The sequence below is a fragment of the Salvelinus namaycush genome, chromosome 8, assembly GCF_016432855.1.
Source record: "Salvelinus namaycush isolate Seneca chromosome 8, SaNama_1.0, whole genome shotgun sequence".
NCBI lineage: Eukaryota > Metazoa > Chordata > Actinopteri > Salmoniformes > Salmonidae > Salvelinus > Salvelinus namaycush.
In genome coordinates, this window is record NC_052314.1 from 9287779 (window position 1) to 9311751 (window position 23973).

Here is a 23973-nt window from a genome sequence, read left to right on the forward strand (position 1 = left end):
ATACACTTAACACTGTACAAGTTCTGGGTCTACCTCAATAAATGTTCAATTGAATAATTTTGATGAAGCTTCTACTGTAACGTTGTAATAGTTTTCTATCACTACAAAAGGCAAAGCCATATAAGAGTTAATGAAGGTAAAAATGGGTTCAGGGTTGCTTAGAGATTGATGAGTTTCTTGCTACACCCACTGCTCAGTTATGAAAGTTTAAACGGATATCATTAATTATAAAGATCTTTCATTGTAATAACAATTACTCAGAACATACCAAACAAATGCTGAATGTAATTATTTTATAACCTCTTCGAAGTCCTTCACAGTATTTACTGTGAATCAAAAGTTATTAAATATTTAATTGTTTTATTTTTTGTCTACAAGTTTTCACCATGCCTTGAAGTTGAATATTGCATATGTTGAATTGAATATTGAATATTGCAACTTGTTTGTTTCAGTTTTTTCAGTTTTTGTCTGCAAATCCGTTGGACCCTTTCCACTTCTATTATGGTGGATCTGTTATGTATTTTTATGAATGTGTGGAGGAATAAGAGGTGTTTCATGGAGTTGTGTGAAATGCATCAAATAGAGCGTCAAACACGATTTGAAACGGAAATGGCATATTGGCAACATAACTGACACAAAATAAAAGCCAGCCAGATTGTAAATCCTCAATATCCAATACCTTCAGCAATACTTCAACACACACTACAAAAGGATCAACATAAACCTTTTTACGAAAATGTACAAATTGCAGTCACTCCGGACCTAAAGGCCAACTAAAGGTTTGTTTCAGATGTACACTGTGGTAACAGTACGGTTACATTCACAAAATAATAAGATTATTGTTAATAGTCAGATTAATACTGTATAATAGTTCAATTTCAACATTTACATGCTTTTTAAGAAGAATGAATTCCCTAATAATCCTGTTAACATAGACACATCTGAAATCAGGCTACCTGATGGGATTAATACATGCATCCAAAATAACATTTCTACAACAGTGGCCATGTTATCTTTGTGAAAAACTATTTGACTCTGAGTTCAGACACATAAAGTGTGTATGTGAAAACTATTTCTAAGATGCATACTTTGTTTTTCTGCTTGTGCTAGTACATGCACATATCAAATACACAGCTGGAACTCTGATGAATGCTTTTACATGTCCTAATCATTTGAAAGACTGCTCAGAAAACCAAGTGTTTTAATTGGCATATGCTTAATTGGATTATGACCTTACGCCAATTAAGATAACCAGAGTAAGGTATTTACTTGACTAATGCCATACTCGGCCTACTGCCATAATCAGTTTAATATGGAATTATTAGAGTACATTACTGACAGGACAAAGCAGCAGTGCCATGGTCCAAACAGACCATATGATTTAAAACATCCGCATACTGAAAATACCAGCAATTATTTGAGTTTGTAAAACAATGCATTCACAGCGCCAAAGCCTGCAAGGCCACCCTTTCAGAGGTTTGTAAATCAATACCATTACAGCTTTTTTTTTTACGCTATAGCTATGTCATGAGAAGGATTGGTAGATAAGTGGATGTCGGGGCTGGTGTGATCAGACGCACCTGCAGAGCGTTAGCTAATCAGTCAGGTAGCTGGGGATTGGATATAATTTCCTTTAAAAGCTATGTGTTTTGTGATGTTCGGGGCTGGGAGTTGAGCAGAGAATGTCTCTCTGTGGGGATCGGGCCCCTATGCAAGTGTCCATGTCTGGGGCAGTTGCTGTGATCGCACTGGACCGGTGTCTGCGGGACGAGAAGTCTTACTGGCAAATTTGAGTTAGGATGTGCGTGGCTGCGTTGATGATGAACTGGGGCTGTAGAGCTGAGTGGTGACCTGAGAGCAGAGGATCGAGAGGCATTGGTACAACGCACCAATCTTCCTCTGTTCCCCTTACACTACTCTTTCTCTCTGTACCATTTTGCCACGCCACTGAAAGACACTATTGTTTAGCACTGGAGGTAGGGCCATCGCTGATGTTGCCTAGCAGAGTCTGACTGGGCGGGTTCCAGGACAGGGAGCTGTGCGGATCTGGATATCACCATACAGAAATAAACATTTTATTTGTGGGGATATGTTTCTTGCCGGGTGGAGTAAAGGGGTTCACACTAAACTGTGACATGAAATTGAAATTGTGGATATGTTTCTTGCCTGGTGGAGTAAAGGAGTTCACACTAAACTGTGACTTGACTCAAGAATGAAAAATGTGGAGTTTCGTATTGGTCCGAAAATACAAATTCCCAAAATTCTTCGGGGTCTTTAATGATCGACATTGTTAGCATATTGCATCTCTGCGAAAGCTTCCACCAAAGAGAGTATAATAAGTACAATTTTGACACATTTATTTTGGTTTTGTTGACCTCTATTCTGTCAGGGTCAAGAAGTATGCCTTCTCTGTCGTGATAGTCGTGATAGTCTTGAATGTACTTGTCTTTGCTCTCTTGATCAGTGACCGATGAAGGATAGCCTGAAGCCATTTGCTTGCATCTCAAGAAGGTCTTGATGTACTCTTTAAAAAGTGTGTCTGAATTCCTGGAAAAGTTCCACAATTCAAAGATTTTGGCCACACGATACCCCATCTCTAGAGCCTTAGAGAATTCAACTGTGACCCATACACCTGTCAGGGCTCTTTCTTGATCTGAGTGATCACAAGGCTTTTCCTGGTTGTAGTTTTCACTGCAGGTGTGACAAAGGGGAAAGAAAAGTTTCACTTGAGGTCCCTTGTAAGGCAACACTGGTAGAAACAAACCCCTAGGAGGGTAGACAGTTGTTTTGATCAGACCAAAATAGTTTTGGGGTTAGTCAAAGTCGCGGTGAATAATTTCAGGATGCCCCATAAGATAGCATGAGGAACTCATTACACGAGGATAAAGAGATGTAAAATCTACATATCCTATTGTCTCGTCGGGTTGCGCTACATACCTCAATGTCAAAGCATTGGTACGGCCTCCAAGGCCTGTCGTGGTTCCAAGGGTTCTGGTGTGTCAAAGTTGGATAGGAAGGCTCGAACATGAGGATCAGACTTTTTGAGTGCGGTCCACTCATGCTTCCACATCACATTCACTTTTAACCCGTAAGTAGCATGTACAGATTCCAATTTGTCTTGAAACTCTTGGTACATTTCCCCAAAAGTATTTTGGGTTAGGACACACATGGCCTGGGGCACAAAGCAAGATTTACAACCGTGGAAGAAACAACCGCTGTACTCAAACACGGTCTCAACACCGTCAATCTGTGTGTATCCATCTACATGATAAGGCCCAAACGCCTTCTCATCCCTATTCAAAGCATGTTGAATAAAAATGTCTTTATCCTGGGCCAAGTACTCCAACCATTGAATGGACCCACTAGAGTATGACTTGAATTGGCGTTGTCAGGCGAGGGGATAGCTATAGATGCTGTAGGTAGAAATTGTGTACGATAGGTTTTCATGCATGCCGATGCAATAGTTGTACAACTCCAGGGGTCAATGCCTGCATCTTTGATGACCTATTCTCTGAATCTGAGGCATCCTTCACGAAGTATAACTACATCGTTGTCACAGTATGAGTCCATCTCTTTGTGGAAATCAAAAGTGCTGTAAAATACTGTCTCGTACCATGTCATGAATCTCTCTCGCTCTTTGGGATCACACCAGTACATTTCGGGGCTGGGATAAGCTCCAATATAATGTAGATTCTCCTCAGATGTGAAGAAACGGGGAAACCAGCCTTTCACAGAGTTCTCAAAACCCAAGGCCTCTGGCATTTGAGCCAATCTCATGGGTAAGAAGCTTAAACTGTCAATGTATCTCTGGTTGAAGGCGGGGTCTACAAAACACAAGATTTTACTACCTTGAGGTTTGACACTGGGTGCAACGCCTTGCTGTATCAAGGGGTTCAAAAGAAGGTAAGAGTCATAGGCTCTAGAATTGTGCTCTAAAAATGTGACGTTTCTGTACTGGGGTTTTCTAAAGTGTTTTAGAAAGAGGAGTGAACAATTGGTGCCCCTCTGCCGACCACTTATCACCCTTGAAAGTCATGGTAGATACAAAAATAGGCAAATGAACTCCTGATTGCTGATTAGTCTCAAAATCATAAAACACATATTTCTCTGAATGTTCATCTTCAGCCAAGGGCTGAATATAAAACTCGTGTGGCACTTCTTGAACCACTTCAGCATCTCTGCTTTTCAAAGGCCCTTTACAGATTGGGCAATGTATGATTCCACACACAAGAGGTTTAGGGTTGTCTATTTTAAGGTTGTAATTGCAATGGCATTTTGGACATTTCTTGTTAACTGCTTACAGATTTACAGGCCTTGGGGTGCCATGTTTCAATTTTGTGTTTTTCGTAACAGTAGGTCGAACGACATGTGCGGTGACAATCCGCACAGGGTGTCAGGTTTAAGGGTTGCATCGGACATTTTTCATCAAGATATACTGAACAGTTATAACGGCACGAGTGCGCCTAAAAACGCTGTGATGTTGGTAATAGCATAATAATGGTTGTTTTGCACATAAAATAACAGAATCTGAGGATGAGGTTGTGGGTTGTTTTGGAATTTCAAGAGAGCTGCATTAGCTCTACTGTGGTACAAAACCACAATCGTGATGTTCAGCAAGTTTTCAAATTTGTCTGTCCGAGAATGCCACCGCATCCTGTGTACCTAGACCAACGGCAATTTGGAGCTCTCTAGCCTTTTGTAACGCCGCTAGATCCGTACATCCTGGGTTGAGTAAATGTGCTAGGCCTATTGCAAAGCATAGCTTACTACCAGGATTGTGAACGTTTATGAGGTATGCCCTTTTATTGCTCATGATTTCTGATTGCATTAGGCTATCTAGTTTCCTTCTCTGCCCCCCACCACCCAGGGGTTGACGTATTATTTGCACTACAAGCTCGAGGGTCCTATCGGCTATGACGGATAAATTTGACTGAATAAGTCGTTCCAGCAGGGCTATAAAATGTTCAAGATCTACTTCGCTATTGGGTAAAATAAGAGATACAGTGTTTTGCATGCTATCTCCACAAATTTCCAATTGTAAGACATCACGAGGCTCGCCATAATCTCTTGCCCTGTCTAACAGTTTGTTCAGAGTATCCCAATATCATCACATAAAACACAGCATAGTCAAGATTCTGATTCAGCCATGTGAAATTGAAAAACTGTCGAATCTCTGTATTGCTGAATTTATTTCGGAACACAACCCGGACACTTCTATCGAGACCATCTCCCTCCTGATTTATTAGACCATTTTCGAAATTCTCAAAAACATCGTATTGCGTTTCAGACTCTTCGGACATGGGAGTTAATGGCGGGGTCTGTGTGGGGTCCTGTGTAGAAGATCTTATGCTCTCATTCATCTGGTTAATTTCTCTGGGATAGGTGGGACGGTAGCGTCCCACTTGGCCAAAATCCAGAAAAAATGTAGCGCGCCAAATTCAAATATATTACTACAAAAATCAATCTTCATGAAATCACACATGAAAGACACCAAATTAAAGCTACACATGTTGTGAATCCAGCCAACATGTCTGATTTCAAAAAGGATTTACGGGGAAAGCACACCAAACAATTATGTTAGCTCAGTACATAGCCACAGAAAAACACAGCCATTTTCCCAGCAAAAGATAGTAGTATCAAAAAGCAGAAATAGAGATAAAATTAATCACTAACCTTTGATGATCTTCATCAGATGGCACTCATAGGACATCATGTTACACAATACATTTATGTTTTGTTCGATAATGTGCATATTTATATCCACAAATCTCGCTTTACATTGGCGCCATGTTCAGAAATGCCTCTAAAATATCCAGAGTAATTGCAGAGCCACGTCAAATAATAGAAATACTCATCATAAACTTTGATGAAAGATACATGTTTTACAAATAATTAAAGATACACTTGTTCTTAATGCAACCGCTGTGTCAGATTTAAAAAGAACTTTACGTAAAAAGCACACCATGCAAGAATCTGAGACAGGGCTCAGATTTAACAACATTTCTCCGCCATGTTGGAGTCAACAGAAATACGAAATTACATCATAAATATTCCCTTACCTTTGATTATGTTCATCAGAATGCACTGCCAGGAATCCTAGTTCCACAATAAATCGTTGTTTTGTTCGATAATGTCCATTACTTATGTCCAATTAGCTACTTTTGCTAGCATGTGTAGTACACGTGTCCAAACGCTCGCGCAGATGCAGGCAAACGTTGGACGAAAACTTCAAAAAGTTATATTACAAGTCGAATAAACTGGTCAAACTTAGTAGAGAATCAATCTTCAGGATGTTGTTATCATATATATCCAATAACATTCCAACCGGAGCATTTCTTCATGTCTGTATAAGTAATGGAACGCAAGGCGATATCATGAGGAAAGCGCGTGAGCAAGAACTGGCAATCTGCCAGACCAGTGACTGAAACACCTCCCATCCGACCCCACATCAAACTAGAGGCTTCATTCAGAGTTCTACAGACTGTTGACATCTAGTGGAAGGCGTAGGAAGTGCAAACAAATCCATATATTACAGGGAATTGAATAGGCGATGACTTTAACATCGACCCTTCTCAGAATTCTCACTTCCTGTTTGGATTTTTCTCAGGTTTTTGCCTGCCATATGAGTTCTGTTATACTCACAGACATCATTCAAATAGTTTTAGAATTTTCAGAGTGTTTTCTATCCAATAGTAATAATAATATGCATATATTCGCATCTGGGACAGAGTAGGAGGCAGTTCACTATGGGCACGCAATTCATCCAAAAGTGAAAATGCTGCCCCCTATATCAAAGAAGTTAATTAACGATATGAGTGCGTCAGGGATCTGGGATAACAGGTTTTCATCGGTCGTCCCAGACTCATTCATATGATTAATTAATTCTATGAGCTCTGCGAGATTCTGGGATAGCAGGGTTTCATCTATCGGAAATTTGTCTGTTACCCCAGCCTCATTCTTCTGGTTAAGTAAAGCTTGGAGTTCGGCGGGAATCTGGGATAACAGGGTTTCAACTGTCTCAATTATGTCTGTTGGCTCATCCATTTGGGTAATTAATGATGTGTGTTCTTGTGGTATTCTGGAAGGATACATGTTACATATAGGTTTTTAGAGCCTGTATTTGCGTTTTTTAATCGGAATGCTGTTTAACAAATGGGGCATTGTTCTATGCCAGAAGGATAGATCCTGACTGTATTGCCGCTCGAGTAAAGCCCCCATTCGTTTGTGTAGCAAAACCTTTCTGGATTTTAGAGCCCTGGAAAAGGCTGTGAGAAACCTAGCTTGTTCTATTTCAGGTTTGGGTGTTTCTACAAAAGAAATGGATGAATCAAGAAGGTTGGCCGCTTCATATAACATCAAGTCGTCTACCTCTGAAATGTCATTTAAAACTTTGAAATCATCCGGTTTCTGTGTTTTATTGGGGATGTCCTGTGCGCCGAAATCCTCCGCGTGCTCTCGTTGTGTATGGTCTTCTGTGCCGTTATACGCCGGGGCGGAGTCTGAAAGAAAATAATATATAAAAAATAGATTATTAAACATAAAATATTTTAGATAAAAATGTCAAATACATTTCAGATATAATACGATATATTAACAATACATAATTAAATTACCTCGGCTTTTTTGACGCGGGCTGTTCTGACGAATCGCGGAAACAGTGGTCTCTAGACTTTTTTCACCAGGCATTCCAGGTTCTGCCGGGCATGTCTCGGTGGAGTCTGAAAAAACATTATTTGTCATTGTTTTAACATATTCAATCATAAAAATTTATAAATAATAATAAAATATGTATAACTAATAACATATATATATATATAAGGGCTTCATACCGTGTCCATGTAGCGCCGTTTCTTGAAGCAGTACGTTTCCGGCCCAGTAACACTTCTGGGGCTGGGGTGATTCTGCGCAATGCATTTGTGCCTGAGTTTTGCATTGCTTGTTTGGGTCTGGAATATGGAGCGAGTGGGTGGAGGTTCCCGCGGGAGTTGATGGGACGGTTATAGCCTCGGTTCTCGGTTTGTTTGAAAAAACGTTCATACAGAACGGGAGAATAGCATCTATTTTATTGTCTCCGTCATAATCGTTCAGAGTACATAATGCAGCCGGGATACTTCTTTGCGGTCTGTCAGCTGTAAACACAAAAATAGCTTTTAATATAGGGTGCACACTTTTTGTTTTTAATGTATAAACATTCTTATGTATTTTATTGTTGGACTTACGTCGAAAATAGTGTGATGGTGACTGGCTGCACACGTTTTGCTCCGCTGAATCCCCTTCTAACGAAGGCTGTCTCAAATCATTTATTCCCTGGAGCAACTGGGTAAAGGATGGATATCCTACAAACGTTAGATAATATTCAAATATATTTATACGAAATAGATACATTTTAACTTATAAGAATACGTGCATTTGACATATTACCTAAAAAATCATTGTCCCCCCCCGTTTTAAAAAAACATATCACGCCGGTTTAATATTACAATAATATCAAATTGTAATATCCAAACAATTCCCAGAAAATACCTAACGCATCCAAATCTAATATATTATTTTTACTAACTCACCTTCAGAAAGCTCCATTAGGACGGATTCACAGATGATCTTTTAGCTGTTCTGGGCTGATAACTCTTTGGGGCTGTTGGCCTTGTGTCTGGAGTTGCGCTTTTGCCGTTCGTACAGAATGGATAGTATCTGTTTCACTATGTCACGCCCTGACCTTAGTTATCTTTGTTTTCTTTATTATTTTGGTTAGGTCAGGGTGTGACGAGGGTGGCATGTGTGTTTTTGTCTTGTCTAGGGGTTTTGGTATTGTATAGGGTTTATTTATGTCTAGGTGTGTGTAGTTAGTCTAGGCATATGTAGGTCTATGGTGGCCTAGATTGGTTCCCAATCAGAGGCAGCTGTTGATCGTTGTCTCTGATTGGGGATCCTATTTAGGTTGCCATTTTCCAGTTTAGTTTGTGGGTTATTGTTTTTATTTTATTTTTTATTTAACCTTTATTTAACCAGGTAGGCAAATTGAGAACACGTTCTCATTTACAATTGCGACCTGGCCAAGATAAAGCAAAGCAGTTCGACACATACAACAACACATAGTTACACATGGAGTAAAAACAAACATATAGTCAATAATACAGTGAAAAAAAATAAAAAAATAAGTCTATATACAATGTGAGCAAGTGAGGTGAGATAAGGGAGGTGAAGGCAAACAGATATATGTATAAATAAATAAAAATATAAAAAGGCCATGGAGGCGAAGTGAGTACAACACAGCAAGTAAAATAAAAACTAAAAAAAACACTGGAATGGTTGGTTTGCATTGGAAGAAAGTGCAAAGTAGAGACAGAAATAATGGGGTGCAAAGGAGCAAAATAAATTAATAAATAAATACAGTAGGTAAAGAGGTAGTTGTTTGGGCTAAATTGTAGATGGGTTATGTACAGGTGCAGTAATCTATGAGCTGCTCTGACAGCTGGTGCTTAAAGCTAGTGAGGGAGATAGGTGTTTCCAGTTTCAGAGATTTTTGTAGTTCGTTCCAGTCATTGGCAGCAGAGAACTGGAAGGAGAGGCGTCCAAAGGAAGAATTGGTTTTGGGGGTGACTAGAGAGATATACCTGCTGGAGCGCGTGCTACGGGTAGGTGCTGCTATGGTGACCAGCGAGCTGAGATAAGGGGGGACTTTACCTAGCAGGGTCTTGTAGATGACCTGGAACCAATGGGTTTGGCGACGAGTATGAAGCGAGGGCCAGCCAACGAGAGTGTACAGGTCGCAGTGGTGGGTAGTATATGGGGCTTTGGTGACAAAACGGATGGCACTGTGATAGACTGCATCCAATTTATTGAGTAGGGTTTTGGAGGCTATTTTGTAAATGACATCACCGAAGTCGAGGATTGGTAGGATGGTCAGTTTTACAAGGGTATGTTTGGCAGCATGAGTAAAGGATGCTTTGTTGCGGAATAGGAAGCCAATTCTAGATTTGACTTTGGATTGGAGATGTTTGATGTGGGTCTGGAAGGAGAGTTTACAGTCTAACCAGACACCTAGGTATTTGTAGTTGTCCACATATTCTAAGTCAGAGCCGTCCAAAGTAGTGATGTTGGACAGGCGGGCAGGAGCAGGCAGCGATCGGTTGAAGAGCATGCATTTGGTTTTACTTGTATTTAAGAGCAGTTGGAGGCCACGGAAGGAGAGTTGTATGGCATTGAAGCTCGCCTGGAGGGTTGTTAACACAGTGTCAAAAGAAGGGCCAGAAGTATACAGAATAGTGTCGTCTGCGTAGAGGTGGATCAGAGAATCACCAGCAGCAAGAGCGACATCATTGATGTAAACAGAGAAGAGAGTCGGTCCAAGAATTGAACCCTGTGGCACCCCCATAGAGACTGCCAGAGGCCCGGACAACAGACCCTCCGATTTGACACACTGAACTCTATCAGAGAAGTAGTTGGTGAACCAGGCGAGGCAATCATTAGAGAAACCAAGGCTGTCGAGTCTGCCAATGAGGATGTGGTGATTGACAGAGTCAAAAGCCTTGGCCAGGTCAATGAATACGGCTGCACAGTATTGTTTCCTATCGATGGCGGTTACGATATCGTTTATGACCTTGAGCGTGGCTGAGGTGCACCCATGACCAGCTCTGAAACCAGATTGCATAGCGGAGAAGGTGTGGTGTGATTCGAAATGGTCAGTAATCTGTTTGTTGACTTGGCTTTCGAAGACCTTAGAAAGGCAGGGTAGGATAGATATAGGTCTGTAGCAGTTAGGGTCAAGGGTGTCCCCCCCTTTGAAGAGGGGGATAACCGCAGCTGCTTTCCAATCTTTGGGGATCTCAGACGACACGAAAGAGAGGTTGAAGAGGCTAGTAATAGGGGTGGCAACAATTTCAGCAGATAGTTTTAGAAAGAAAGGGTCCAGATTATCTAGCCCGGCTGATTTGTAAGGGTCCAGATTTTGCAGCTCATTAAGAACATCAGCTGACTGTATTTGGGAGAAAGAGAAATGGGGAAGGCTTGGGCGAGTAGCAGAGGGGAGGGCAGTGCTGTTGTCCCGGGTAGGGGTAGCCAGGTGGAAAGCATGGCCAGCCGTAGAAAAATGCTTATTGAAATTCTCAATTATAGTGGATTTGTCGGTGGTGACAGTGTTTCCTATCTTCAGGGCGGTTGGAAGCTGGGAGGAGGTGTTCTTATTCTCCATGGACTTTACGGTGTCCCAGAACTTTTTTGAATTTGTGTTGCAGGAAGCAAATTTCTGCTTGAAAAAGCTAGCCTTGGCTGTTCTAACTGCCTGTGTATATTGGTTTCTGGCTTCCCTGAAAAGTTGCATATCACGGGGGCTGTTCGATGCTAATGCAGAACGCCATAGGATGTTTTTCTGTTGGTTAAGGGCAGTCAGGTCAGGAGAGAACCAAGGGCTATATCTGTTCCTGGTTCTAAATTTCTTGAATGGGGCATGCTTATTCAGGATGGTGAGGAAGGCATTTTTAAAAAATGACCAGGCATCCTCTACTGACGGGATGAGATCAATATCCTTCCAGGATACCCCGGCCAGGTCAATTAGGAAGGCCTGCTCGCTGAAGTGTTTCAGGGAGCGTTTGACAGTGATGAGTGGAGGTCGTTTGACCGCTGACCCATTACGGATGCAGGCAATGAGGCAGTGATCGCTGAGATCTTGGTTAAAAACAGCAGAGGTGTATTTGGAGGGCAAGTTTGTTAGGATGATATCTATGAGGGTACCCGTGTTTACGGAATTGGGGTGGTACCTGGTAGGTTCATTAATAATTTGTGTGAGATTGAGGGCATCAAGCTTAGATTGTAGGGTGGCTGGGGTGTTGAGCATGTTCAAATTTAGGTCGCCTAGCAGCACGAGCTCTGAAGATAGATGGGGGGCAATCAGTTCACATATAGTGTCCAGAGCACAGCTGGGGGCAGAGGGTGGTCTATAGCAGGCGGCAACGGTGAGAGACTTGTTTTTAGAGAGGTGGATTTTTAAAAGTAGAAGTTCAAATTGTTTGGGAACAGACCTGGATAGTATAACAGAACTCTGCAGGCAGTCTTTGCAGTAGATTGCAACACCGCCCCCTTTGGCCGTTCTATCTTGTCTGAAAATATTGTAATTGGGGATAAAAATGTCTGAATTTTTGGTGGTCTTTCTAAGCCAGGATTCAGACACGGCTAAAACATCCGGGTTGGTAGAGTGTGCTAAAGCAGTGAACAAAACAAACTTAGGGAGGAGGCTCCTAATGTTAACATGCATGAAGCCAAGGCTATTACGGTTACAGAAGTCATCAAAAGAGAGCGCCTGGGGAATAGGAGTGGAGCCAGGTACTGCAGGGCCTGGATTCACCTCTACATCACCAGAGGAACAGAGGAGAAGTAGGATAATGGTACGGCTAAAAGCTATGAGAATTGGTCGCCTAGAGCTACCAGAGCAGAGAGTAAAAGGAAGTTTCTGGGGGCGATAAAATAGTTTAAAGGAATAATGTACAGACAAAGGTATGGTAGGATGTGAATACAGTGGAGGTAAACCTAGGTATTGAGTGATGATGAGAGAGATCTTGTCTCTAGAAACATCATTGAAACCAGGTGATGTCATCGCATATGTGGGTGGTGGAACTGCAGGGTTGGATATGGTATAGAGAGCAGGGCTAGAATCTCTACAGTGAAATAAGCCAATAAACACTAACCAGAACAGCAATGGACAAGGCATATTTACATTAAGGAGAGGCAAGCTTAATCGAGTGATAAATAAGGGTCCAGTGAGTAGAGGTTGGTAGGGGTCGTGGCGATCCAGACAGCTGGCCGGGTATATGGCTATCGGTAGCAGCATAGGATGGAGGTCTGTTTGTAGATACCTCGTGCGTTTCCGTCGGTAGGTTCCGTGTAGTGGGGTTTTGTTCAGATAGCAGCCGATAAGACAGCTAACGATTAGCGGGCCTCAGATGAGCGTTCAGGTAACGCCGGGACGGAGGTGCCGGTTGGATAAATCCCTCGGGCAGATAACGTCGGCAGTCAGTCGTGAAGGCCCGGTGGGGTTCCGTATCTGCAGCAGCAACAAAGAAACGGGTCCGGATGGTGATGGAACTCCTCAGCTGGCTAGCTCCAGCATGATTTGAGTTAGCTCCGGGGTCGACGTAAGCCAATAGTCACACGGTATGCAGCTAGCTAGCTGCGAAATCAAGGTGCAAGTGTCCAGAGGCTGCGGTTGGAATCCGGGGAAACTGAGAGAAAAAAAGTCCCGGAATGCTCCGGTCCGAGTCGCGTTGCACAAAAGTGCCGGTAGATTATCGAGCTAGAGGAATAGCTGATGACCGCAAAACGTGGGCAGCTGAAACACCAACGCTAGCCAGCAAACCGGCTAATTTCGGGGCAGCTACAGATTAGCTTCTGGCTAGCTATCGGAGTAGCTTCTGGTTAGCTTTCAGGCTAGCTTCTGAATTAGCCCCTGGCTATCTTCCACGATGGATTTTCAGATTGAGGTAAATAGTACTTATTGTAATTGGTGAAGCGGGTTGCAGGAAAGCTTTTGCAGGAAAGCTTTTGTAGTTGAGTTCTTGGATAATAAAATAAATAAAAGATATGTGAAGAAAAGGTGTAAATATATATATATACAGGACACGACACGACAACACGGAAAAATACGTCTGAACTGCTAAGCCACCTTGGTAAAAAATTGTCTATGGTTAGTTGCCTGTGTCTGCACTTGTTTATATATAGCGTCACGTTGTTTTGTATAGTTTGTTTAGTGTGTCTTCGTAAGTAAATAGAAGACTGTATTCACATCACGCTGCGCCTTGGTCTCCTCCATTCAACGAACGTGACACGCTAGCCTCACTCCGCGGTCGTGTCTCTAATGAGAGATAGTCTGTAATGAGTTTACAGAGCGGAGGTGATGTTTTTCAGGCGACATCCTGTATGCAAAAATGGTCATATAGTACCCCAGAATGTTTAGAGACCCAAAAACAACAGGAGGGATGTCTCGACATATTCTGTCTGCCGGTATTTTCTTTTGATTTCCTACAACCTCAGGGGTAGCAGCTTGGGGGGTGTCCGATGTAAATTTATAGACCGGGGTGGGGTGGCTGTTAGTATATGCGCTGATTATGGAACCGTAGGAGGTTGTCTAGACATGATATATTCTGCCGGGGTTGTTTGACTTTTTACCCCCCCCACATCCTCTGGGGTGAGATAAATACGTATTTGAAAGGCATGTGTGGTAATGAATCGAAAGTGCCAAGCCCAATTGAAGAGACGCACACACAATCCTAAACAGCCTCACACACCTTTTTGGTTTCAAATGCCCCATGCAGAGACAGACACCCCCACTCACCTTTGTTTTGAAACACACACACATACATGTCCCGCACACGCACACACCCCCGCGCACGCACAAGTCTTTTCCGAAAGCCTTTTTCTCCGGGACATGCATGTTGATAGAGCGAAAAGCCAGAGCCCCTTCGTTAAAGGTGAGATACCGCTTTAAAACCATTTATTTAATTCATAATATTTAGTACAGACCTTTTTAAAACATGTTATAATTAATACAAAACAATTTTACTGCGCAATATTGAAACATGCAATAATGTTTTTTATGTATAGACATTGTTGTACAACAGTTATACATCATTACCAGACACAGTACTACACTTTTAATAACCTTTAAATGTTTATAACATGCTGTTGTAGGCAAGACTGTATTCGTTTATTAAAATAAGACATTGTTTTGAAATGCACATGCCCATTTTCCCAAAAATACCTTTTCTCCGCGACATACCGGGGCGAGAAAGAAAACGAGAGATTCCCGTTCGTTAAGGGGTGAGATATAGCATTAATACCCTATATTTAATTCTAAATCTTTAGTACAGACCTTTTAAAACATGCTATAATTATTTAAACATTTTTACTATTCCTTTCTTACAGATAAAGGGCCCGGCTATAGGTTAGCCCTGACATCCATCCGTCTCCAATTCACCGTTGTCAAGACAGACTTTCTTGCACGCGCCATCAAGGCTCCGTAAGTTTTCACTCCATGGATAGATCAAACGTCTTGCATGTAGACCCTGGGTATGTCTTAAGGATAGAAGCGGCCAGCGACGTAATTGTTCACGATTTTGGAAAAGACTGTCCAGCTTATTCATCAGGGTTATAAATATAGGGTAATCAATCCATTTAAAGCTAAACACTGGCATAAAAAAGTTTACATCCTTGCAGGCTTTGGAAAATACATATGAACTGACAGATATCGTCGCATTTGTACTATCATATTGTTCACATGCTAAAATTGTCACTTTGGAGTCGGGGCTATACGCCATTGAAGAGATCATTATGGCTTTCAAATCACTGTGCCCGCACACAAGCTCTTCCAATGCATAGCCTGGCAGGGTTGTACCACTCAGGGCCTGTTCAATTTGACAGAGTGCCAGCCTTATCTTAAGCCATTCTCTCATACGCAGCGCAGGAGAAAAACTCCCGGGTTTTGCATGATAAAGGGGTTTGGGACCGCTGTCTGTGAAAATCTTCACAGTTGAATCCTCAGGTTGGAATATGTAAGTCATATGTCCATCACTCGTATCCAAAACTCCTAAGTAGGGTAGGGGGCAGCATTTGGAATTTTGGATGAAAAGCGTGCCCAAAGTAAACTGCCTGTTACTCAGGCCCAGAAGCTAGGATATGCATATCATTTAGAGTGTTTTCTGTCCATCAGATTTGGATAGAAAACACTCTAAAGTTTCCAAAACTGTTAAAATAATGTCTGTGAGTATAACAGAACTGATATGGCAGGCGAAAACCTGAGAAAAATCCATCCAGGAAGTGGGATTTTTTAAATGTTTGTAGTTTTCCATTGACTGCCTATACAGATTCCATTGACTTAGGACTCAAATTGCACTTCCTATGGCTTCCACTAGATGTCAACAGTCTTTAAAAATTGTTTCAGGCTTGTATGCTGAAAAAGGAGGGAGTAAGACCACTCTGAATGAGTGGACCCTGCAGTGTCCCAGAGGTTTTTTCTTACTACGCACGACCGAGAGCGCCCCTTTCTTGTTTTCCTTTTATATCGACGAAGCTTTTGTCCGATTTAAATATGATTGATTATTATGACTAAAAACAACCTGAGGATTGATTTTAAAAATCGTTTGACATGTTTCTACAAACTTTACTGATACTTTTCGGATTTTTCGTCTGCCTGTTTTGACTGCCTTTGAGCCTGTGGATTACTGAACAAAACGCGCGAACAAAACTGAGGTTTTTGGATATAAAGAGGGACTTTATCGAACAAAACGAACATCTATTGAGTAAATGGGAGTCTTGTGAGTGCAACCATATGAAGATCATCAAAGGTAAGTGATACATTTTATCGCTATTTCTGACTTGTGTAACTCCTCTACTTGGCTGGTAACTGTTTGTAATGATTTGTCTGCTGGACTATGTTCTCAGATAATCACATGGTATGCTTTCGCCGTACAGCCTTTTTGAAATCTGACACTGTGGTTGGATTAACAAGAAGTTAATCTTTAAACCAATGTATAACACTTGTATGTTTTATGAATTTTTATAATGAGTATTTCTGTTTTTGAATTTGGCGCTCTGCAATTTCACTAGATGTTGGGCAGGTGGGATGTTACCGTCCCACACCCCCTAGAGAGGTTAAATAAAGAAATAAGCAAACATGTTCGGTGTTCGCCAAAAGGCATGTGGGAGACTCCCCAAACATATAGAAGAAGGTACTTAGGTCAGATGAGACAAAAATGCAGCTTTTTGGCCATCAAGAAAAAAGCTATGTCTGGCGCAAACCCAACACCTCTCATCACCCCGAGAACATCATCCAATCACTCCGAGAACACCATCCTCACAGGTGAAGGATGGTGGAGGCAGCATCATGCTGTGGGGATGTTTTTCATTAACAGGGACTGGGAAACTGGTCAGAATTGAAGGAATGATGGATGGCGCTAAATACAGGGAAATTCTTGAGGGAAACCAGTTTCAGCCAGAGATTTGATACTGGGACGGGGGTTCACCTTCCAGCAGGACAATGACCCTAATCACACTGCTAAAGCAACACATGTGGTTTAGGGGGAAACATTTAAATGACTTGGAATGGCCTAGTCAAAGGTCAGACCTCAATCCAATTGAGAATCTGTGATATGACTTATTAAAGATTGCTGTACACAAGTGGAACCCATCCAACTTGAAGGAGCTGGAGCAGTTTTGTCTTGAAGAATGGGCAAAAATCTCAGTGACTAGATGTGCCAAGCGTATAGAGACATACCCCAAGAGACTTGCAGCTGTAATTACTGTAAAAGGTGGCTCTACAAAGTATTGACATTGGGGGTGAATAGTTATGCACGCTCAAGTTCTCAGTTTTTTTGTCTTATTTCTTGTTTGTTTCACACCAAAAAATATTTTGTATCTTCAAAGTGGTAGGCATGTTGTCTAAATCAAATGATACAAACCCCCCAAAAATCGATTTTAATTCCAGGTTGTAAGGCAACAAAATTGGAAAAATGCTAAGGGGGTGAATACTTTCATAAGCCACTGTAAATAACTTCTATGCTCGCTTCGAGGCAAGTAATACTGAAAGATGCATGAGAGCATCAGCTGTTCGGACGACTTTGTGATCACGCTCTCCCCGCAGCCGATGTGAGTAAGACATTTAAACAGGTCAACATTCACAAGGCCACTGGGCCAGACGGATTACCAGGACGTGTACTCGGAGCATGCACTGACCAACTGGCAAGTGTCTTCACTGACATTTTCAACCTCTCCCTGTCTGAGTCTGTCAAGCAGACCACCATAGTCTCTGTGCCCAAGAACACTAAGGTAACCTGCCTAAATTACTACCAACCCGTAGCACTCACGTCTGTAGCCATGAAAACATTTGAAAGGCTGGTCATGGCTCACATCAACACCATTATCCCAGAAACCCTAGACCATGACCAGCCTTTGAAAGCACCTCATGGCTACCGACGTAAGTGCTATGGGGCGGTAGTGTTTTAGGCAGGTTACCTTCGCTTTCTTGGGCACAGGGACTATGGCAGTCTGCTTGAAACATGTAGGTATTAAAGACTCGTTCACGGTTGAAAATGTCAGTAAAGACACTTGCCAGTTGGTCTGCGCATGCTCTGAGTACACGTCAGCCTAACTCTGCAATATGCTTTTTAAAAGACAGCTATCCAGATGCCCAGATATTTGTAAGCAGTGAAACCATCCAAGCACATGCACATCCGAAAGAATACTTTCGGAAAGTATTCAGACCCCTTGACTTTTACACATCTTATTAAGTTAGACCAATATTATAAAATAGATTAAATAATTTTTACCCCCTCATCAAGCTACACACAATATCCCATAATGGCAAAGCAAAAAACATTTTTTAATTTTAGCATTTTTATATACAAAAACCCCTCATATGACATTTACATAAGTATTCAGACCCTTTACTCAGTACTTTGTTGAAGCACCTTGGGCAGCGATTACAGCCTCAAGTCTTCTTGGGTATGACGCATCAAGCTTGGCACACCTGTATTTGGGGAGTTTCTCCCATTCTTCTTTGCAGATCCTCTCAAGCTCTGTCAAGTTGGATGGGGAGTGTTGCTGCACAGCTATTTGCAGGTCTCTCTAGAGATATTTGATCAGGTTCAAGTCCAGGCTCAGGCTGGGCCACTCAAGGACAATCAGAGACTGGTCCCGAAGCCACGCCTACATTGTTTTGGCTGTGTGCTTAGGGTCGTTGTCCTGATGGAAGGTGAACCTTCACCCCAGTCTGAGGTTCTGAGCACTCAGGAGCAGGTTTTCATCAAGGATCTCTCTGTACTTTGCTCCGTTCATCTTTGCCTCGATCCTGACTAGTCTCCCAGTCCTTACCGCTGAAAAAATGATGTGTTGCTGCCACCAGCATGCTTCACTGTAGGGATGGTGGCAGGTTTCCTCCAGACACGACTCTTGGCATTCAGGCCAAAGAGTTCAATCATGCTTTCATCAGACCAGAGAATCTTGTTTTTCACAGTCTGAGAGTCTTTAGGTACCTTTTGGCAAACTCATAACGGGCTGTCATGTGCCTTTCACTGAGGAGTGGCTTCCAAAGCTGCAGAGATGGTTGTCCCTCTGAAAGGTTCTCCCATCTCCACAGAGGAACTCTAGAGCTCTATCAGGTTCTTGGTCACCTCCCTTACCAAGGCCCTTTTTTAAATTTTTATTTCACCTTTATTTAACCAGGTAGGCTAGTTGAGAACAAGTTCTCATTTGCAACTGCGACCTGGCCAAGATAAAGCATAGCAGTGTGAACAGACAACAACACAGAGTTACACATGGAGTAAACAATAAACAAGTCAATAACATAGTAGGGGAAAAAAAGAAAAAAAAAAGAGAATCTATATACAATGTGTGCAAAAGGCATGAGGTAGGCAATAAATAGGCCATAGGAGCAAATAATTACAATTTAGCAGATTAACACTGGGGTGATAAATCATCAGATGATCATGTGCAAATAGAGATACTGGTGTGCAAAAGAGCAGAAAAGTAAATAAATGAAAACAGTATGGGGATGAGGTAGGTAAATTGGGTGGGCTATATACCGATGGACTATGTACAGCTGCAGCTGCACCCACGATTGCTCAGTTCGGCCGGAGGGCCAACTCTAGGAAGAGTCTTGGTGGTTCCAAACTTCTTCCATTTAAGAATGATGGAGGCCACTGTGTTCTTGGGGACCTTTCAATTCTGCAGACATTTTTTGGTACCCTTCCCCAGATCTGTGCCTCAACACAATCCTGTCTCTGAGCACTACGGACAATTCCTTCGATCTCATGGCTTGTTTTTTGCTCTGACGTACTGTCAATTGTGAGACCTTATATAGACAGGTATGTGCCTTTCCAAATCATGTCCAATCAATTGAATTTACCACAGGTGGACTCGAATGAAGTTGAAAAAACCTCTCAAGGATGATCAATGGAAACAGGAGGCACCTGAGCTCAATTTCAAGTTTCATAGCAAAGGGTCTGAATCCTTTTTAATATATTTTTTACCCCCTTTTTCAGTAGCCAATTGGTAGTTACAGTCTTGTATCATCGCTGCAACTCCCGTATGGACTCGGGAGAGGCGAAGGTTGAGAGCCATTTGTCCATCCGAAACACAACCCAACCAAGCTGCACTGCTTGACACAATGCACACTTAACTCAGAAGCCAGCCGCACCTTTCTTTATGACCAGAACACCGTATTTAACACCAGTAGTTCAGTGCAGCCTGCAATGGTGTGGTATAGGCTACTATTCTTACTATAGAATATGTGACGCTCTAACGTAACTTGCAAAGTTCCAGTCCAGTGATTCACAGGACATTTTAGGGGCTAGCTACAATACTTTGGGAAGGACTGCTTCTATGCCCTCCCCCAGAGGTTGATGGGAAATTGTGCAAGTCATATTTTGGTATTAAAAGGTTAAGATACTTCTTGTGATTGTAATAGTTTAAAGCCGTAGTCACACTGCAGGCTTTTATGCTCAAATCAGACTACAGACTGTCCAAACAACTTAGGATAACCAAATTGAACGTGTTCAGAAGGCAGTCATTTGTTGACAATGGTACACTAGTCATAGTAACAGGTTTGTGCAGTGGTGTAGGCTGATAAGACACAAGTACCCCCAATAACGCAGAAGTTCTGTAGCAAGCTAAGGTGACATTACCTGCCACGGACTTTTCCCAGTAGCTTTGAATGTTAAAATCCTATGGTGAAAATACTTATCAAGATAACTTCCAAAACAAGCTCTTTTTGGCTAGCCACAGTAACCTAGCTAGGTAGCCGTTTAGCACATTCACCAATTTGTTTGTAAACAAGCTTAGCTACCACCTCTTGTTAAACTGTCAGAGTAGCTAGCAAGCAAAAAGATAAGTACTTCATTTTAGACCTAGTTATATGTTACAAAAGCTCATGAACAAAACACTCAAGACAAAACCCTTCAAATCCATATTTTTTAATCATCCATAATGTATTTTTTCAGCAGGAAAGTCAATCCAAATGATTAAATAGGCCATCAGTCAAGAAGCTTTTCTTTGACGTTGAGAGGACCAAGCGACGCTTCTTGCTCCCACCGGAAACCTAGGAAGAGCAGAAAACCATCCTGATTTGATTTATTAGGATCCATTAGCCGACACCAACAGCTAGTCTTACTGGGGTCCGATATAGCAAAAAAGACAGAAAAAATACTTTACGCAGAGGGTGCACTTTATTCCAGCCCAGCACTAACAGAATACAGCCAAGGGCTTAGGTGAATCAAGTCTGTAGGTACTTGATTAGGACAAAAATGTGCACCCCAGGCAATCAACAGGAATGACAAACACTGGACTGCAGTGCACATGTACCTGGATCCGGTTCCCTTCTCAAGCCACAGTCTGTGTCACAGCAGCCACACGCCTGGTCTTTCCTACTGGCCTCGCTCCATCTGTGGAAAACAGTGTTGCATATAGTATGTACAAGCAAAGTTCACACCCTGCCATATATACCCAGACTTACCCATTCGAGAAGGAACAAGCCTTGTACTCATGATCAATAGGGGCTGAAGCTGTTGTGGCTTTCAGGAGGCAGGTAATGTATAGCTGTTGGAATTTGTTGAAGTCTCAGCATTGGTACCACATAAGACTTAGTAGATTAGACACTAATGCAAAGCAACGTCATGTTGGGTACAACACCAGCCATATTGGGCATAGCATTTTTGATTGAAGTTCATCAAAACAGACAATTCTATAATTGGGACATTCCAAAGCTAATTTGCAGAAGATCTCAGGATTAACTACTCACCGAGCCAGTGTTCACAACATGAAACCTAAAGGCTTCTATCTGGAACTGGAGCGTGTCATCCATGGTGCGAGGTATGAACTGGGACCTGGAGCCTGTCAGCTTGGTGTCGACCAGACAACTGAAGGGCACAAAAATATAAAAATGAGACTACATACACTGCTGAAACTCTGGAGGGATGCCATTCAAGATGGCCGTGTAGCTGAAGCCTGAGTGGGCGGGCAGGTGGGGGGTGGGGAAATGTGAAATGCCCATCTTCAGCAAAATATTAAAGCAAATAGTCTTTGAACTAGATCAAGTACCTTACAAAGGATACTCACCCACGGTTCTCGATGAAGGCATATCTTGGGACAGTGTTGGTGTTTGGGATGACTGTGGCTACACAGTTGTCCACAAAGACTCGGAGGGGCACATGGTAGAACTGGACGACAGAAGCTTCAAAGTTAATATTATCTCCAAGGACGTACTCTTTGCTGGGTCTCTCCAACTGCCAGTTGTCTGCGAAGACAAAGCAACAGTCTAATACTCATTCCAAGTCAGACCCTGCTCTAGTTTATCAGCAGTGTGGTTTTATCATGGCAAATATAACTGCCATCCTTTTGTACTCTGGGGTAGCCACCTCACCCCTACCTCAGTTGGCACCACCATAGTTTACAAACAAGTGCAGAGACAGCACTTAAGTCAATGCCTGTCAAGAGCAATGCCAATAAGGCAAGGACAAGCCGTTACTCACCAGTCATTAGCCTCAGGGAGAAGTAGAGGAGCTCCTCTGCAACCTTAGTGGAGGCATAGGGATTCCAGGTGGGCTTCACTGAACCGCTGCTCACATCATGCTTTCTGTAAAGGTGAAACCAATAGTCCAAGGAAGTGTATCCGAAGTTGATTGAACTGACAAAATACATTTAAACTCCACAACGCAGGTGTAGTCAACTCACCTTGGATAGTGGCACTCAACCCAGACCACCACTTCTCTAGTCCGAACAATGGGGCTGCTGCCCAGGGTGGCTGGTGTATAACGGAGTGTGAAGACATAGACAAGTGAATCTTCAGTCATCTGGAATCAGAGCAGCAAACGGCATTGTCAGAAAATCAATGGTAGTCAACCTAGAAAAGTCATAACGACGCTAATGCTCAATGTTACCGTCAGAGTGCTGCCACATTCGTGCAGCTCAGTGACAAAGATCAGAACTTGAGCGGAAGTATCCTCCCCAGTGACAGCACAGCCTCCCAAAGTAAGATCCGCTGGGTGAATGAGTTGGCCGATACCGAGCAGATCTCTCTTGACTTCCACACGAGCAGCAGTCTCCCCACATTGAACTGCAACGCTACTGGCAGGCACAGGCAGCGGTCTCTGCTCATCAATAGCCAACTGCACCTCTTTGACTGGATCTTCAGGATATCTCCAGGTCAAAGGCTCATTGAAGGTCTGCTTTGACTGGAGGAAAGGTTTTTGAACTTGCATCGGTGTCTGGACCCTGGCGGGCCATTGCACAGGCCTTGGTTGAAAGCTGGCTGGTTCTGGTGCAGGCCTGTACTGTGGAACAAATCTCCCAGGGGCATTTGCAGCTTGACTGTGTGATTCTTCGCCCCGAAAAATCTTCTCAACTTTAGCTGAACAGCTTATAGTAAGAAGCAGAAGGATTTTAATACAAAACTCCATTGTTCTCTATTTTGATTGCGATTTCTTTTTTTCCCCTCTACGTTATATATTTCTTGACAATTCTTACATGTTAACAACAACCACTGTGTCACTGAACTGCCATTTTGTATCCTTTTGTCTTAGTTTGACCACCCCTTGTTTGATTTACACAATGATCTTCCAGACATGTTACACAGCTGCACAGCTGTCAATACTTTAAAGCAAGGCTCTCCAAATCTATTCCTGCCATCCAGTAGGTTTTCAATCCAACACTAATCTAGCACACCTGATTATAATAATTAACTGGTTGATAAGATTAATCAGGTAAGTTACAGCTGGGGTTGGAGCGAAAACCTACAGGAAGTCACTCTCCAGGAACAGGGTTGGAGAGCCCTGCTTCAAAGTATCTTTTATTACAGGGATGGGCAACTCCAGTCCTCGGGGCCTGAGTGGCGTCACACTTTTGCCCCAGCCCCAGCTAACACACCTGATTCCAATAATCAACCTGGAGAGGGACTCTGAAGCACCAGCTGCCCCCACAAGCAAAGATGCACATGTA

General features: G+C 42.5%; 1 protein-coding gene across 1 annotated transcript; it reads right to left on the reverse strand.

Moving 5' to 3' along the window:
• Nucleotides 1-1777: 1777 nt before the first annotated feature.
• LOC120051701 (zona pellucida sperm-binding protein 3-like) lies at nucleotides 1778-23237 on the reverse strand. The gene is made up of 8 exons (XM_038998588.1): nucleotides 22917-23237; nucleotides 22711-22829; nucleotides 22509-22612; nucleotides 22096-22273; nucleotides 21779-21896; nucleotides 21494-21576; nucleotides 21343-21422; nucleotides 1778-1851 (listed from the first exon to the last, which is right to left on the reverse strand). Exons 1-8 carry the CDS (start codon nucleotides 23235-23237, stop codon nucleotides 1778-1780), a joined length of 1077 nt encoding a protein of 358 aa, XP_038854516.1.
• Nucleotides 23238-23973: the final 736 nt, after the last annotated feature.

Bases quoted from the DNA above. Each gene is read 5' to 3' on its own strand.
- LOC120051701 (XM_038998588.1), bottom strand. From the start codon at position 23,237: ATGCAAGTTCAAAAACCTTTCCTCCAGTCAAAGCAGACCTTCAATGAG. The intron at 21,897-22,095 runs GTGAGTATCCTT...TGTGCCCTTCAG, and splicing joins GCCTTCATCGAGAACCGTGG to TTGTCTGGTCGACACCAAGC. The intron at 1,852-21,342 runs GTACATGTGCAC...CTCTGCTCTCAG, and splicing joins GAGAAGGGAACCGGATCCAG to GTCACCACTCAGCTCTACAG.